We start from the raw sequence: 16,370 nt of genomic DNA, 5'->3' as shown, positions 1-16,370 counted from the left end.
GGAATTGCTGATTTTGGACTTAGAGCTGAATTAAGCTGTGTAGCGTGAAGGGGAGCAAGTTTTAAAGGAAGATGGCAGCCAATTTCTTTTGTTATTTAATTTTTATTTTTTCCAAGAACAGTTAACATTTACTTAGGCACCTATTGGCCTCAGTCACTTGCATCTAGAGAGCAAAGCTAATTTACCCACAGCCCGTGTTCTTTTAAATGGTTAGCCTTATTTCTTAGCTCTGTTAACCACTAGTCTAACATTAGCTTCAAGTTCAATTTTAATAATCTAATCCATAATGGTCCACTGCTCCCTGCCACATGAACAAAAAGTTTGGGGGTAATAAGGCGAGCAGTTTACATTTTCTGTTGATACTTCAAGTAATTGGCCCCAAAGTGAAATTATTGAGTTGGCCATGGTTTATTGTGTTCTGAGGGCATAAAACGTGGAAGGAAATGGACCTGTAGAAAGAGGTGGTATCCAAGAGTGTGTGAATGTGTGAAAATCCTATAACTTCACTTCCACTGGCCTAATATCCTGAGTCACTAGATGGTCAGAAAGTAGATGCAGTACAAGAGGAACAAACCGATGTACATTTATACCAAAAACCAGAAACAAAGCTTGTACAAGATGAACAGCAGATGAAATAGCTTCTATCAAAATAAAATCTCACACAGGTCCTTTTTACACATACGAGGACATACACACACCCACACGCGCACAGACACACAAGCAAGAATGTGTATTTTGTAAGATAGGTCCTTGGAAATAGACATTCTTAGCAAATATGGATGACAGATCAATTGTAATTTATTTTCTTTTAACACTGTATCATCATAAAGAAAACTGGTATAAATGAAAAAATCTATTTCAAATATCTACATCTAAAATTTTAGGCAGTGAAAAAGCACTTTGTTGACAAGGAGTGTGGAATGATGGATGTTAATTGTCAGAAACTGCTGAATGCCTTGTTTAGTTGCCACAAACAAATTCACAGATCAGAACGAACAATACTGCTAAATATTCCTTTTTTCCCATTTTTTTTTTTTGTTAAAACATACTGGGAGAAAGAAAAGAGAAGAAAAACTGGAAATCCATACATCTTTCAAAAGTTTGAAATCGAAGCAATATTTAGAACCGTAGATGAGGAAACACTAGGCATGGTAGAATATACACGATGCGCTTTTCTCCTTTAATCTGTAATGTACATCAAATACTTTACAACAATGCATTAACAAAAGGCAAGAAACGTCTTGCTGTACAGAGGAACCCCAATGCAACTTGAAGCCTAGAATCACAACGGATGGAGAGAGAAAAGAAAGCGTGAGAAGCCGTCCCTCTAAAGAGTGTGAACTACGCCGTCCCCTTGTGCTTAACTGTAACCTTCACGCCCCACCACCCCGCCCGTCTCCTCTGCTGCTTTCCGCCACGTTCAAGGCAAAGCACTTTTTTTTTTTTTTTTTTTTACACCCTACAGCTCCAGCTAGAAAGGTGTTGTACAGTGTCCTGGTCAGGATCACTCCAGCTTCCTACCGACTTCCAAGCTAATGTTCGTTTCATTTAGCTTTCTAAAAGAGCTCGTAATAGGTCCTTACTGGTTATCACAGCCTTCCTACGGAACAGGCTTTAACAAACTAAATTTGCAGGGGGGAAAGAAAAGCAATGTCTTGTGGTATGCATGCACATGCATTGTTCCCGGAGAGCCTCGCGCCGCCCGCTCCTCACACCCAGGAGTCGGGGGAGGCGGGGTAGTGGCTCGTTTCATAGTTCAGTTCACTGTAGGGACGGGCAGCTGAGTAGAAGTCGACATAGTTGCCGGTGGACTTGAGTCCCAGGTGCATGGTGTACTCACTGGCGGGAGGGCGATGGTGGACCTGGTCCTCGAAGAAGGACTCGTCGTAGTTTCTCGTGGAATTCTGAAATGGCTGGTAGGTCTCGTAGTCTTTCCTGCTGGGCTCCTGTGGGACTGGCTGTGCTGGAACCTGCACAGAAGAGAAGATCCACCTGGGCTGGTTCGCTCTCCCCGCACGCAGCCTCCCCACGTCCGCGGCGGTCGAGCCTCCTAGGAAGGCTGGGCCTCCACCCGCCCGGCCGCCAGCACCGCGCGTCTGCAAACGCTGTGAGCTGCTGATTGCCCTTCCTTTCAGAAGTTGGTTCCTGGGTCCACACGCCAGCATTCTTGCATAATCTTTATTAAAAATTATGATTGGGGCGCCTGGGTGGCTCAGTGGGTTAAAGCTTCTGCCTTTGGCTCAGGTCGTGATCCCAGGGTTCTGGGATCGAGGCCCACATTGGGCTCTCTGCCTGGCGGGGAGCCTGCTTCCTCCTCTCTCTCTGCCTGCCTCTCTGCCTACTTGTGATCTCTGTCTGTCAAATAAATAAATAAATTCTTTAAAAAAAATTATGATTATGCTAAAACAGAACACAGAATTTGCCATTTCGACTGCTTCTTGTCCTTTCTTAAGGCTGAACAGTATTCCATTGTACCATTTCACTACATTTTGTTTATCGGTTCACCTGTTGATGGCCACTTGGGTTGTTTGCTCTCTTGGCTATTGTGAATAATGCTATAATGAATGTGGGTGCTCTGGTACCTGTTGGAGTCCCTGCTTTCAGTTTTGGGGGTACATACCTAAAAGTGGCATTGCTGGACCCCTTGTTTTTTATTATTAACATATAGTGTATTATTAGCCCCAGGGTACAGGTCTGTGAATCACCAGGGTTACACACTTCACAGCACTCACCATAGCACATACCCTTCCCAGTGTCCATCACCCAAACACCCTCTCCCTATCTCCCTCTCCCCCAGCAACCCTCAGTTTGTTTTGTGAGATTAGGAGTCTCTTTTGGTTTTGCTGGACCCTTTGTTAATTCAGTGTTTAACTCTTCAAGGAATTGTGGAACTGACCTAAATGCTAGACTTTTCGGCTACATAACCTGTTTTAAATGAAGAGGTACAGACTAGAAGCTGTAGAACATGAGTAGTTGATTTTCCTTTCCTGCATTTGCTCTCTTACACCTAGGTGCCGCAATCCCAGACAAAGAGACAATGAAGATGTACAAGGTCTAATGGTCGCTTGGGGATCTTCCTGCCAGCGCAGTGGGCTGTGATCAATACCTCTCTGGAGGACGGAGGTAGGGCCACTGGTAGGGCCATTCCATCACACCCACCTAAGTGATCAGGGACCGTGGCCTCAAAGGAATACGCAGAAAAGCATATGTTGAAAAGAGGGCATCCACTCCAAATATAGCATACTCCGAAGGACTGACATGTTTCCCAACTTGGTTTAATTAAGAGTTGATTGAATTTAAGAATATTGTGGGATTATGAAGCTCTTGGTTGGCAGAAAGGGGCCTTCAGGATTCTGCGGTGACCCTCAGCCCACCCCTGTACTCCTTGTTTGCACTCTTGTCCTTTGCACATGACTCTCTGATGTCAGGGGCCTTAAAAGGCTAAAGGGGTCAAAGGAGCCTCTGAGATATGTATGGTCAAGAATTAGTTCCCTCTGCTTGGTTTTAAGGACAGTAAGACCAAGAGTGTTCATGCCTGACAATTAGCACTTACGTGTGGGGGGTTCTGGATATCCTCTTTTGTTCTGACTGCCTCTGGGGTCCCTTTTTAAGCACCGTGCCTCTAACGTAAGCAGAACCCCCCCACAGCTAGATCATACAGTCATGCATGAAGCTCTGCTCGTGGCAATAATTGGGGAAGAGGTCTGGTGTGAATGATGGAATGCTCTTAACGAAACACGATTTGATCAGCTCCAAGCAGATGCAGTAATTCTCTATTAATTTAACTAAGGCTCAGCATGGAACTGTCCTATAGAAATTGGTCCTAGTTAATAGGTAATGATTTGTAATTAGCACGTTGCCTGTAAATGAATGCTTCTAATGACCCGCACATAATTCTTCTCTCAAGTAAGTGAAACTCCCTCTTTTACATGTAATTGATTTACACTAGTAATTGACCTATTTTTCAAAGAAGTGGCGAACTTCATGATAGCTGCCCTCCACTATGTCCCACACTTCCAGTTAGCGGAGGGTGATGAGTGAGGTGTCGGGCTACCTGAGAAACATGTTAGCCTAAGAGCCTGGCCATGAGAGGGACATTTGGAATTAATCTTCAGCATCTGTAATTAAATAAGACCGGGTATATGAAATTACTTGGCTAGACTGAGGTTCCCTGTGCTGTTCTTTGAAGAGCTGGGTGCTACACTGAACGGCACCCCACAACGTGTGCAACCAAAACACTGAGCATACAGAGGGTTGGAGCTGGGTGGTTTAGAAAAATCACACGGGAAGGAGCTAGTGTTTACTGTGTTTCTCTGTCAGTGGGCAGTATATCCAACATTTAACAGATTTCTCTTATGTTTCTCACTACTTAAAGGTTAAACAACACGTATGTACATATGTGTATATATGTATATTTATATGTTTGTATGTATGTATAAGTGTATCTATCATCTATATCTCCTTTCCTTCCTCCCTCTTTTCTCTATCTTCCTATCCAACCATCCGTCCATTCATCCATCCATCCATCCGTCTGCCCATCCATCCATCCAGTCCCCCCTCTGACACTGAAGCTCAGAAAGGTAAAGAAACTTGTCCAGGATGTCACGGCTAGTGGGGTTGTGAGACCGGGATTTGAACCCGTGTCCGGCTGACTCTGAAGTCCACATTCTCTCCACCACACGAACACAGTTTCAGTGGAGCCAAACTGGCCGATCCTCAGGGGGCCAGCCTCATTGGGTTGACTCCAGGCTCTATAATAAGAAGGGAGGCCAGTGGACAAGGGAACCCTAGGAGAGCTCTCACTTCTTTGTGTCGGTCTCAGTGGCTGGGGGTGGGCAGGTCTGCAGGGGAAATCACTCGCAGGCTCATGGCTCTCCCCCACAGTGGCTGCTTCTTTCAGGCTTTTGTATGACCTGTTTCAAATTTCTTAGTGTCACCATCTTCTCTCTGGTTGGGGGATGTCTTTAGGTTGGGCACACGTTTATTTTAATCTCTTACCTTGAGGAATTGCCTTTTCAGTTCACCTGTATTGGTTGTAAAGTCTCATGCCAACCCCCTCTGAGGTTTAGTCCTGCAGTTCTGAGAACGTATGTAAACGGACTCTCCAGGACGGGGTGACAGGTACCACCACTGTCTGGAGGGATTAAATTCGCTCATTGGCCTCCTGGTGTAGATGTTCACTGTGGATGTACATTTGCATTGTAGGAATGTTGGCTGTATTTTATAATTTAAGGGATTATCTGAAGGTATTCAAAATTAGATAAAATGCTCTCAAATATAAGCCCTCCTCATGGAGGAGCTAAAAATAAATGTGATTTTTATGTTCCACTGTTCGCATACAGCAGATTTCTATGAAGGAAGCAGAACAAGGTATAGCAGTGGTGTACTCCGAATTTGCGTGTCTGTTGTGGTTCAGAGAAGCCCTGACACACCCAAGGAGCCTGAGGCTATTGCCTGCTTTTGCCTTAAGGCAGAATCCTTTTTGCGGTCAGGGGGTGCAACCCGCCGGCTCACGTAGGGATACTGGCTGGGGTCCACCTTCTTGGCACTCTGTCCTATGACTCCTGCTCCCATAAAGTCATCGCTATTGAACTTTTTCCCCAAAAGGAGGATGTTTAGTTTAAATTAGGAAGGACCCTGCCTCTTCTCTATCCCGCACTACCCACACACAGAAAACTGTGTTTATTCCTCACTGGGTTTGCTTATAAACTGGACTGATCACTAGTGCAAGGAAAACAGGTGCCCATTACAGACCTTCAAACTTCACCATGGGGCGAAAGCTGAAGACTCAGGCTGTTAATAGACAATGAAAAAAGGTCACGAGGTAAGGATTCATGGTTCTCAGAGTTTAGTCCCGAGACCAGCAGCTCAACATCACCTGGAAGCTTGTTAGAGATACAAATTTCCTCATCTCTGGGGACAGCCTTACGTGCTCTGTCCACTTGGCAGTGAAACTGAGGACACCAACCAGGACCTTACGATGCTGTTTGATGTAATCATTTGTGTTGTCATCAAAACACCAAACCCCTTTATCTCTAGTTTATGAACACAAAATTCTGTTGCTAGATACGGTTATCTACATTATAATTAAGTTATAGATATAGTTGAATATGTTTTCTTTATAAGTAGGGGATAAACTAGTAGAAGGTCAGTAGGATTTTGGGGGAGCTGAGGTAGTTAACTCTTAAAATGACGCCTGCAACCAGCTGATTGGAGACCTACAAACTGAGGACCATGAACCTTACTTCACACTCATGGCTGTTTCCTCTAGGAGTGCCGAGGCTCAGAATTCAATGAAAATGAGAAGTCCCAGGTGGTGTCGTGGGCAGTGGTGCAGCTGAATAGCTGCCTGGCTCCCTTTCCACTGAGTCGTGGAAAGCCTGGCTCCCAGTAATTGCCCTGGACCCTCACTTGGCCATTGCATCCTGGGTTGGGGCCTCGTTCCCAGCTCTCACCGCCTTTGTCTCCTCTTGTAGGCCTACCTCAAGCCCGTTTCCCTCAGTGCAATGCTTCTTCTTGGAGATGAGTTGCTGTCAAGCCTCCTCTATGAAGCTGGTCAAGCCCAGCTAGGGACCAAGTCAGCCAGGAGACTGGAGCCCTCAGCAGAGGACAGGCATCCGCACTGAAATGGAATGGATCCTGGCACACCGCTCCTGGTTAGATTGTTCAGGCTGGTCTTTTACTAGCTTCAAGGTTGGGAGGTCACTTTTAACCTGGGAAAGTGCCAAAAACGAAAGCATTCCATCCATCTAAAGTGTTGGCCCTGTCCACATGGCCAGAAAATCTAAATCTTGAAGGCTGTGTACAAGGTTGTCTCTAGAACGGCCCAACTGGAAGAGAACCACATCTCCTCCTCTTCCGAAGGGTTAGGGTGGTCATGCCTTCCCGAGTTCCCAGCAAGGAGAGCTGAGAGGAGAGCCAAAGTTGATTCCAGTAACCAACCGACTTGCCTGCAGTGTCATAAGGATTTACTTGGAATTTTCTTAGGGAAAAAACAGATCTTTCTAACGGATTTTTTAAAATGTTGCTTGATATTAGAATGGGGTTAATAGTCCACTCATCTACGTCCCTCCGCGGGACTGCTCAGGGAATAATGATGGCCCTGAGCTATCGCCGTGGGGCTCAGCTCAACTGGTGGCCCGCCAGTAGCATCTCCCCTGTGTTGACAAGGGGCGCCGAGCTCGAACTCCATCCAGGCCGGGCTTCCCAGCATTTGCCTGGGGCACCGTGGCCTTGACAATTCCCACTGAGTCTGAGCACACTCTGGGGCACCCTGGGGAAAAGGCCGCACTAGGCTGTGCTTACTCTCCCCGCACGGATGCCATCTTAGCTCATTAATTTCAATTTGCTTAGTTATTCATCACAGGCTCAGGTAAAAAGAATGTACCCCTTAGAGCCACTGGGGGACGATCCTCTAAGTCTAGATTGCAAGCAATCTTAAGGGAACCAAAGCCATCCTGTAAGTTGCCAAGGACCTTTGGGCCACACCTGCGCATGTCTTCACTGCCAACGACAGTGGAATCCAGGGAGAGAAAGGCTGATACAGAATAAGCCAATTCTTGGGATGAGCTTCTTTCAACCTGCGGAGACTAAAGACTACGCCTACACTCGTGGATGCAAAGTCAGGGTCCGATCACATCCTGACCAATATCTTTAAGAGCTACAGATAATTCCCACTGTACCTGGTATTTACTAAAAGATAAAGGTTTTCTTAATTGAAATTGGCATTTCCCATACACTTTGTTTCCGTTTTCCTTTGTGTTTGGGCAGGCATGTTGATCTGCGGATCGCTGCTGGCCACCCCTGGTGAGCACCTGTCTAACGCTTGTTCACTTATTTATTTATTCACTGACCTCTTTGCTTTTAGCAAAGGCCAGAACTGAGGGAGGTGAAGTAGATGTTAGCAACGTGTCAGGCAGGCCACGAGGCCTGGGCTTTCACCAGGGGCTTGCAGACAACACCCGATGTCTTCCAGAGTGGCTGCCTATGGTCTGGAACATTCAGAGCAATGGCATCACCCCTCTACCTGCTACCATTTCTCCTGTTGATGAGTGATTAGAGAAAAAGGTAATTTAAGGTCGAGGAGATACTCTCCATGTCCTCCTCCTTCCTCTCTTGGAAACGGTCCTGCACAAGACACTCCATCTACTGGGAGCAGGTCCCTTTCCTTTACAAAGACGCTGCCTGGCCAAGTGTTGAGAAATGTTAAAAAACGGCACACTTTCCCCCATGTTTACTGGCCTCTGGTTATTGTGATCAAACAAACAGCTTTCAGATGTATCTTTCAGCCCAACTTTCCTGACTTAGGGCGGGAATCTAGAGCATCTACAGAAGCCAGCTCTGGCAATGGTTACTGGCAGCCGACAGTTACGAGGAATGCCCGTCTTCCTGCAGTGACCACGACAGGGGACAAACGAATGAAGTTATCAATCAGTGAGGCAGCCATGGCTGTGCCGCTTGCCTCTACAATTCCCACAAAACCACAGAGAGAGAGAGGGAAAAAAAGAGCCTCCAGCGAATGCTTGACAAAAAAGACAGACACACACACACGCTTAGCCCAGTTCTTGAAGGGGCTACTCTTAGCATTCCTCAAACTGGAACACATGCACGAATCACCTAAATGTCCTGATGAAAGGCAACTCTGATGCATTTGTTGCATCAGATGGATTAGGGGCAGGGGTCCGAGAAAAATCTCTTCCAACAAGCTCCTCTGGGGCGCTGATGCTGCCGGTCTCCCCAACTAGACTGAGCAACAAGGCACTCCTCAACGTGCCCATTTTGTTGTTCATTCCTGAACATGTCATCTCTATCTTATTGGTAACTATCACGTGGAATGAACGCTTTCCTCCAAACAAGAACTGTCTGGGTTATGGGAGCGCATGAATCCCTGTCTAGTAATCACACAATATCATCTAGAAACCAGACTCTTCTACTCATGTATTTGAGCTTTTTGTTTTGGATCATAGTACAACTTGCTTGCTACCACCAAGTGAAGCGAGTGGCTGTAGTGAAATCAAAGACTGTTTTCAAATTTGAGGCCATTCTAGTGGCTGCCGGGACCCCACGCACACATGCTGTGGCAAGCCTGAGTGGACAGCAGCAGGGAATGTTACTTTCTTTTTTCAGTCCTTTAAGTAGGCTATGTAGGAGCTAATTCATTTTTTTCCAATTCCAGGGTATTTCACACAAGTCAAAGGGGAAAATGGACACGAACGTGCCCGTCTCCTCTACCTGGTTATGTTTGATGTCTTCAGTGGGTGCACCATAGGAATTCCTGTACAAAGTTGAAATTCCAGTGTTTTGAGCTGAAAACAAGAGGGAAACAAAAAGTATTAGCAAAGAAGACAAGGTTTCAAGTGAGGAATAATGGTGATTGGGGCAAGTTCTTGCCCTAACAGAGCTTGGTTTCTTGGGGTGCATTCCAAGTGCCCTGGCACGTGGGAGAATCCTTTGGCTCTGGACACTTCATTTTATATGCAGATAAAAGAAAGAAGAACAGTTAGGGGTTCTATCAAATCCCCACAACCTGGGAGTCTCTTGCAGTCAGGTTCAGGCTGCAGACAGGGTTGGGGCAGGTCAGCAAACAGATGGGAAGCTTGCCAGGATTCTCGCCTCCTTCTCTGGTGAGAACCGGCGGCTAATAAAAGCTTGTCTCCTGCACTGAGGCACTCAGGCATCTTTATGAGCGGGTTAGAGTTGAGCTGGAGAACGACAAGAATGATATTTCTAATTTGGGCTCACAGAGTGCTTAACCATCACGCAGACATTTCATTTCTCAAAGTCCCAAAGGCTGGGCAGGAAGCACCATCGGCATCTGTCCGGCACATCTTGGGGGCTGCAGCTCTGGAACCCCGCCTGACACGGGGACAGGAGCTGCTCCCCCTCTCTTGAGACTGGCCTGTAGGCTAGCTGAAAGGAAGGAAGGTCTGCTCTGCTGGCCAGCAGCTTTCAAAGGCACAGGCAGGGTTTGCCCCCTTCCTCCCCTAGAATCTTCAGGGTCATGCCACAGGCCCAGAGGAAGGGCCCAGGGTGCCACTCCCCTCATAATCATGAAAACGTCATGATTTAAGAATGTTCTGGAAAGAACTGTCAAGTGTCAGTGGGAGTATAAAACACTTCAGAAACTAAGAAAGCTTATCTTTTGCTTCCAGTATCTATGGAATGGTAAACTAGGATGACACACCCTGGCTACTCTCTTACAGATACAGTTCCTGGAGACCCAAGGTCAGTAATATCGATCACTCCACCCATGACTATTAATTAAAGCACCTAACACCTGTGCAGGAAAAGTCCTCTTGGAAATCTGTGCTTACTTTCTCACTTTCTGTGAGAGCCAAGGGCCCATTCTGAATTTCAAAGGGCCCCCTGACATCTTCTCTGGTTGGGTGTGCGTACGTAGCTCCCGTCTGTATTTTTCCTGGATCCCTGCTGGCTACAGAATCTTCCCTGACAGCCCAGTGGCCACCCCGCTGGCCCTGCTCCTCCACCCTCGCCGTTCCCAGGAGCCAAGCCATCTTGCTGGACAGACGGGATTATGTCACTACAGTGTCCTGCCAAGGTACGAGGCGCGGGATCGGGCCCGGATTGATTTCCTGCAGTAGCTCCCTCCCTTCTCTCGGCCGGGGAGTCCTAGCCACACCGGCCTCTTTCCTTGCTGGACTCTGTCCGGCTGGACTTGCTTCTGGGATGTGGGTTTGCTGATCATTCTCCCTGGAACTCATTTGCCCCAGGTCCTGGATTGCCTCTCCCTGTTGGGGTTCAGTCTCTTGCTCAAGCTCCTGAGAGCAGCCCTGCCCACCCGGGACCCCGCGTCTTCTGAACCCGTTTATCTTCTCCATCATACACAACCCCACGTGGTACTACCTTGGTGGTGAGCCCGTATTATTGTCTACCTCGCGCGGCACCTCCCTTCACCTACGACAGCAGAAGCGCCGGGAAGTCAGAAAACGGTCTGTCCCCGCCACCTTCACCAGTACCTTGGTGTCTGGGACAGCTCCTGGCCTCAGCAGATGCTCACAGGGGCAGGGCTTTATTTGCTGAAGCAACGAGTGCAGCGTAACCCTGAGAATATATGTGCTCAGCACTGTAGTGTGCTGATGAAAAATGTCACTGTGGGGTGAAATTTTGTGGTTTTCTCTTTTCTTTTACTTGGAACAAAATTCATTTTTTTAAAAAAAAATTTTTGTTTATTTGACAGAGAGAGAGAGAGATCACAAGTAAGCAGAGAGGCATGCGGAGAGAGAGGCAGAAGCAGGCTCCCTGCCGAGCAGAGAGCCCAATGTGGGGCTCGATCCCAGGACCCTGAGATCATGACCTGGGCCAAAGGGAGAGGCTTAAGCCACTGAGCCACCCAGGAGCCCCAACAAAATTCATTTTTAAATTTGCTGGAACATGTACTGTTGAGCCTTGTGCCCCTCTCTCAGTCTCCTTAGAAGCTAAAGATGCTTCTCTTGGAAGTTCTTCTCTCCTGCCCTTTGGTCCACTTCACCTGTTTAAGAGAGGGTGTGTAGCCGAGATTGAACTTGGGGCTTTTGCAAACATATGAAGCAGGTGTCTTCGTGGACACTCTGCCCTTGTACGTCTGACCTAAGAGGACACACGTAAGGAAATGCCTTTCTTCTTTTGTATAAGCCCCGATCTCCAACTGAATCAACACACGGAAGATGAGAATGGCTTTAATAAGGCATAAGAGAGACTGACAGAAACGGGCTAGACCATTTGATGTAAAGGCATCTGGGAAGCTCAGATGGGAGGGCAAAATCCCCTGGGTGAATTTTAAAGTCAGGCCGTGGAGCCGCTGGGATCACACAGCCCTCCCCTGACGCATGCTTCCGAACGCGTAGTGTTCCCGGGGAATCATGACCGCGAGCGACAGCTCTCGCCGGCCTGCACGCCTGAATGCACAGCTGAGTCTGGCCTTCTGAGGGCTCCACGATGGCAAGAGAACACTGAGGAAGAAGACATTTTGAAAGATTCTGTCTCAGCTAGATACCGAATCCAGAGAAGGCGAGTGGGGGAGCCTGGCACAAAAACCCTAGCTGGATCTGCATTTCTAAGGGCTCAGTAGAGGAGAGTCAAACCCAGGCAAGAACCTGCTCTCCCTGTAAGTCGTCCCACGGGGCGTTTTGAGGGTGAAGCTTCCCACAGCTTTCCCAGAGCAGAGGGAGTGTTGTCTTTGGGGGAAATGGTGGGACGTCCTCCGATGTCTTAGAAGGAGGGAGACGCGGGTTTTCAGGTATTTTTCAATGTACTGCACGGTAAGCGTCCCCCGGATATTTGTGACATCTGTGAACGGGAACAAGTACTGCCCTTGATGTGGAGGACGCGGGAAATCTGACGTGCGGGTCAGCCTGCGAGGACGGGTGCGTGCAAGCGTGCCGTGGAGCCGGAGCTGGCCATTCGTCCTCGCCGGTCCCGCGCGAGACCGGGGCTTCCAGCCGGGTTAGCAGGCGCTCGCTCGTGCCTCCGGGGGAGGTAGTTGTAGACGCCGCCTCCCGCGCCGCCTCGGCCCCCACCGCCCCCACTTCCTCCCCCAGCGCCACTTCCACTCGCACCACCTCCGCCGTCACCTCCTCCACCAAGGCCGCCGCTAACTTCTCCACGAGCGCCTCCTCCCTCGCCGCGTCCCCCACCCCCTCTCCCGTCATCACGGCCTCTGCCGTCACCGTCGGCTCCTCCGCCACCGCCGGCTCGACTCCGCCGGCGCCACCGTCCCCGTCTCCTCCTGCACCCCCTCCTCTTCCCTCACCTCGTCCACCAGCACCTTCTTCATCTCCTCCGTCTCCTCCACCACCATCTTCCTCCATCACCTCATCCACCATCACCTCGTCCACCATCACCGCCTCTCCGTCCACGCCACCGCCTTCACCTCCTCCATCGCTTCCTCCGTCACGTCCCCTCCTCTTCCCTCACCTCCTCCACCAGCACCTTCTTCATCTCCTCCGTCGCCTCCTCCGCCACCGCCGGCTGCACCTCTTCCATCACCTCCTCCGTTCTCACCTTCTCCAACGCCTCCAGCACCTCCCCCGCCACCACCAACTCCCCCTCCACCGTCATTTCCTTCACCTCCTCCATCATCTCCTCCACCTCCAGCACCTCCTCCGCCACCACCAACTCTACGTCCACCGTCGCCACCTTCACCGTCTCCTCCGTCATCACCTCCATCTTCCTCCATCACCGCTTCTACGTCCATGTCGCCACCTTCACCGTCTCCTCCGTCATCACCTCCATCTTCCTCCATCACCGCTTCTACGTCCATGTCGCCACCTTCACCGTCTCCTCCGTCATCACCTCCATCTTCCTCCATCACTGCGTCTACGTCCATGTCGCCACCTTCACCGTCTCCTCCGTCATCACCTCCATCTTCCTCCATCACCGCGTCTACGTCCATGTCGCCACCTTCACCGTCTCCTCCGTCATCACCTCCATCTTCCTCCATCACCGCTTCTACGTCCACCGTCGCCACCTTCACCGTCTCCTCCGTCATCACCTCCATCTTCCTCCATCACCGCGTCTACGTCCATGTCGCCACCTTCACCGTCTCCTCCGTCATCACCTCCATCTTCCTCCATCACCGCGTCTACGTCCATGTCGCCACCTTCACCGTCTCCTCCGTCATCACCTCCATCTTCCTCCATCACCGCGTCTACGTCCATGTCGCCACCTTCACCGTCTCCTCCGTCACCTCCTCCGCCACCTCCGGCACTCTACCACCATGTCCACCACCGTCCCCAACTTCACCGCCTCCACCACCAGCATCTCCACTCTATCACTCCACCACCACCACGTCCACCAACACAGTAGATGACAACAACTGACTTTCCCACAGTACTCGTTGGCTTAAAGGGAACCTTCCTGTAGACACATATGCTCCACGTTTTTTCAGGCACGCTAGACGATCGGTAGTGTAGTTTTGAATTCCTTTTTTTTAAAAAAATTGCTTTTTAAAGTAAGTCAGAGCAAAGATGCTTAAGCCTCTTCAATAAGTGCACAAAGTAACATATATCTCAATACTGGAACTATCAAGATCCTGTCATTAAACATCTAGAGACAGGTTAGATTTTATTTTTCCGTTATTATGTGTGCCTGGCATGATTAGGTGCCATCGGAACTAGGCCAACAGAAACGCTCCCACATTCGAAAGCCTTCTGAGTGATTCTACTGGGCAAGAGAGAAAAGTTACATAACAATTCAGTCAACTTCAGAATTGTTTTTGTCAGTGAATCTCAGCTGGCTCTCCCAGAGTGCCAGAGATGTGGCTACCGAGGGCGATCATAATCGCAGAATGAATGAACCAGGGGAATTGGGTGTCACTGCTCCAGAGTAACCGGTACAAATTAGATTCTCTGCTGAACGCGTTGACTCTAGGGACTCGGCATTCGGATTCCCAGCTTCCTCTGTTCATGCTCGTCTACAACAGGGGCAACACTGAAGGCAGGAAAAGCAGTGAATAAGAATAATAAGGTATGTTCTGTGTAATGAGTGCAGGCGTGAGGCTGAGACATTCCCTGGGAGTGCATGCGTGGAGGGTGGAGGGCTGACCCCAGGGCTGTGCATCAGGAACGTCTTGTTTACTGTGCTTTTCTCTCTTGCAGTCATGCAGAGCTACTATGGAAAACACTGCCTTGGGGGTAAACGCATTTACCATTAGAAAAATGTATCTTAAATGGCCTGGGACTGGAAAACATCTTAATAAATCATCCGATTTTTTTTCTCTTCTGCTTCCCTGTAGGTCTACACCTAAATAATATATGAGAAACTCAAACTTTTAAGATCCTCTTGATGAGAAGGTTTCAGTGTCTGTTCAGGATTATGGCCTTCACACTTCCCAGTTTCACGCACAGCCTCATTGGGCTATGTTCTCTTAAAACCCTGTTCCTTGTGGCCTATTTTCATGAGGGACCCATCTGCACTTCCACGTGGCAGAGAAGGCAGTGGAATCCCTAGTAGAGAGCCTGTTGGCTCTGGCAGCTTGGCTTTCAAGGCATAACCCACTACACCAATACTCCGAAGTCCTGCTTCTTGGAGGAAGGGAGAAACTGGGGCGGAAGAAGGGTATGGAAAGCAAGGAAGGGATGATGAATGGGAACAAGGAGAGTTGTAGAGAACAGAAAGGAGTTAGGGGCAAGGCTGGTTATTAGAAAGGCTGGGCAACGCATGTTGGATGGGTGGCAATGGGTACCGATTTTGGCCTTGCTGGAGCCACAGTTGATGAGGAAGGAGAGACAAGGGGTATGGTTGGGGTAGTGAAGGATGGAGGGCATAAACCCTCAATGCATCCATACAGAAATTGTTATTATTGGTTCTCATGAATCTCTTTGGGAGTCTGTCATGATAAAAGATGGGTTTCATGTCAAGAAGAGAAAATGTCTCAGCAGGAGTTCTGTGGGCCCTGGAATTCTTTTTTTTTTTTTTTTTTTTTTTTGGTTCTTTCCCCCTTGCTTCCCCTTCTTTTCTCATCCACTTCCCCTTCCTTCTATGCATGATGGCCAAGCTTGGCTACAGCGCACCCACCATCTTGAATCCTCCCCACTCCAGATTATGGCAGTTAAGAAGAGCTCTAGCGTGATGCCTCTTTCTAATTTGAGGGAACATTACGAGCCGGGCAAGCAAGAAGCAAAGGGGGAGGTGAGAGGTGAAAGACAGAATAAAGTGTGCATAGAGAACATTTTCCCTTAGTTATTTTCATGTACGAGATACTCGCTTTTACTCCTCTGGCTTAATCTCCCCACCCCCAATTCCCGAGACTCCTTGCTGTCAAGTTCTCAAGTGAGCTGCAAGCTGCTCAGTCCCGCTGAGCTGCCGAGCATGGCTTGAAGTCTCAAGTCCCGGCCCTCGGCCCTGTCCCAGATCACGTCACCAGCTCTGAGGAGGAGAGGCACATCGCCGCACTCACCCGTCATGGTGTCTTTCCTGGAAGTGTGTTCTCCGGTGGCTCCGTGGTAAGCGGCATTGCTGCCGGTGGCTTCATAGTCTGTTTTCCTCTCCTTGAGGCTGATCACTTCCCGAGGTGAAGCTGGGGCACTTGCTACGTAAAGAAATCAAAAGGAAGACCTTCTGTGTCTCATTCCACAGCCCGGATAGCTAAGGTCACGAAGACACATGGCTCAACCCGTATCAGTGTGTATACACGGACCTGCTGATTCTTTGCTCTGTGGGCTCTCGTCTTTACCCCTTCCCGAACTCCTTGTCATCTGGTGCTTTGCAGTTAAGGGGTCACTCAGCTTGGGGGCTGGTAATTAAAGACTATCTCCTGGGGCCATCTTTCTCAGAAAGGTATCCTGATGGGGATATGACCCACCGAAGGTGTACGGGACAGTTTTAAGAATGAGATCAGACTTTTCTTCATTTCCCTTTCTTTTCTCTTCTCT

General features: G+C 48.9%; 1 protein-coding gene across 5 annotated transcripts in view; it reads right to left on the bottom strand.

Annotated features, from left to right (window-relative positions):
* Positions 1-780: 780 nt before the first annotated feature.
* The window catches only part of CTNND2 (catenin delta 2), a 921,273-nt gene continuing 905,683 nt past the window's right edge, over positions 781-16,370 (bottom strand). For all 5 annotated transcript variants that reach the window (XM_046000689.1, XM_046000692.1, XM_046000691.1 and 2 more), the window contains 3 exons: positions 15,896-16,027; positions 9,232-9,305; positions 781-1,970 (listed from right to left, as the gene is read on the bottom strand). In XM_046000689.1, the coding sequence (XP_045856645.1) occupies positions 1,710-1,970; positions 9,232-9,305; positions 15,896-16,027 (467 nt within the window). In that variant the 3' untranslated portion in view covers positions 781-1,709. The remainder of the gene's footprint in view (positions 1,971-9,231; positions 9,306-15,895; positions 16,028-16,370) is intronic.

Source organism: Meles meles, chromosome 3 (assembly GCF_922984935.1).
Source record: "Meles meles chromosome 3, mMelMel3.1 paternal haplotype, whole genome shotgun sequence".
NCBI lineage: Eukaryota > Metazoa > Chordata > Mammalia > Carnivora > Mustelidae > Meles > Meles meles.
This window is presented reverse-complemented; position numbering and strand designations above follow the sequence as displayed.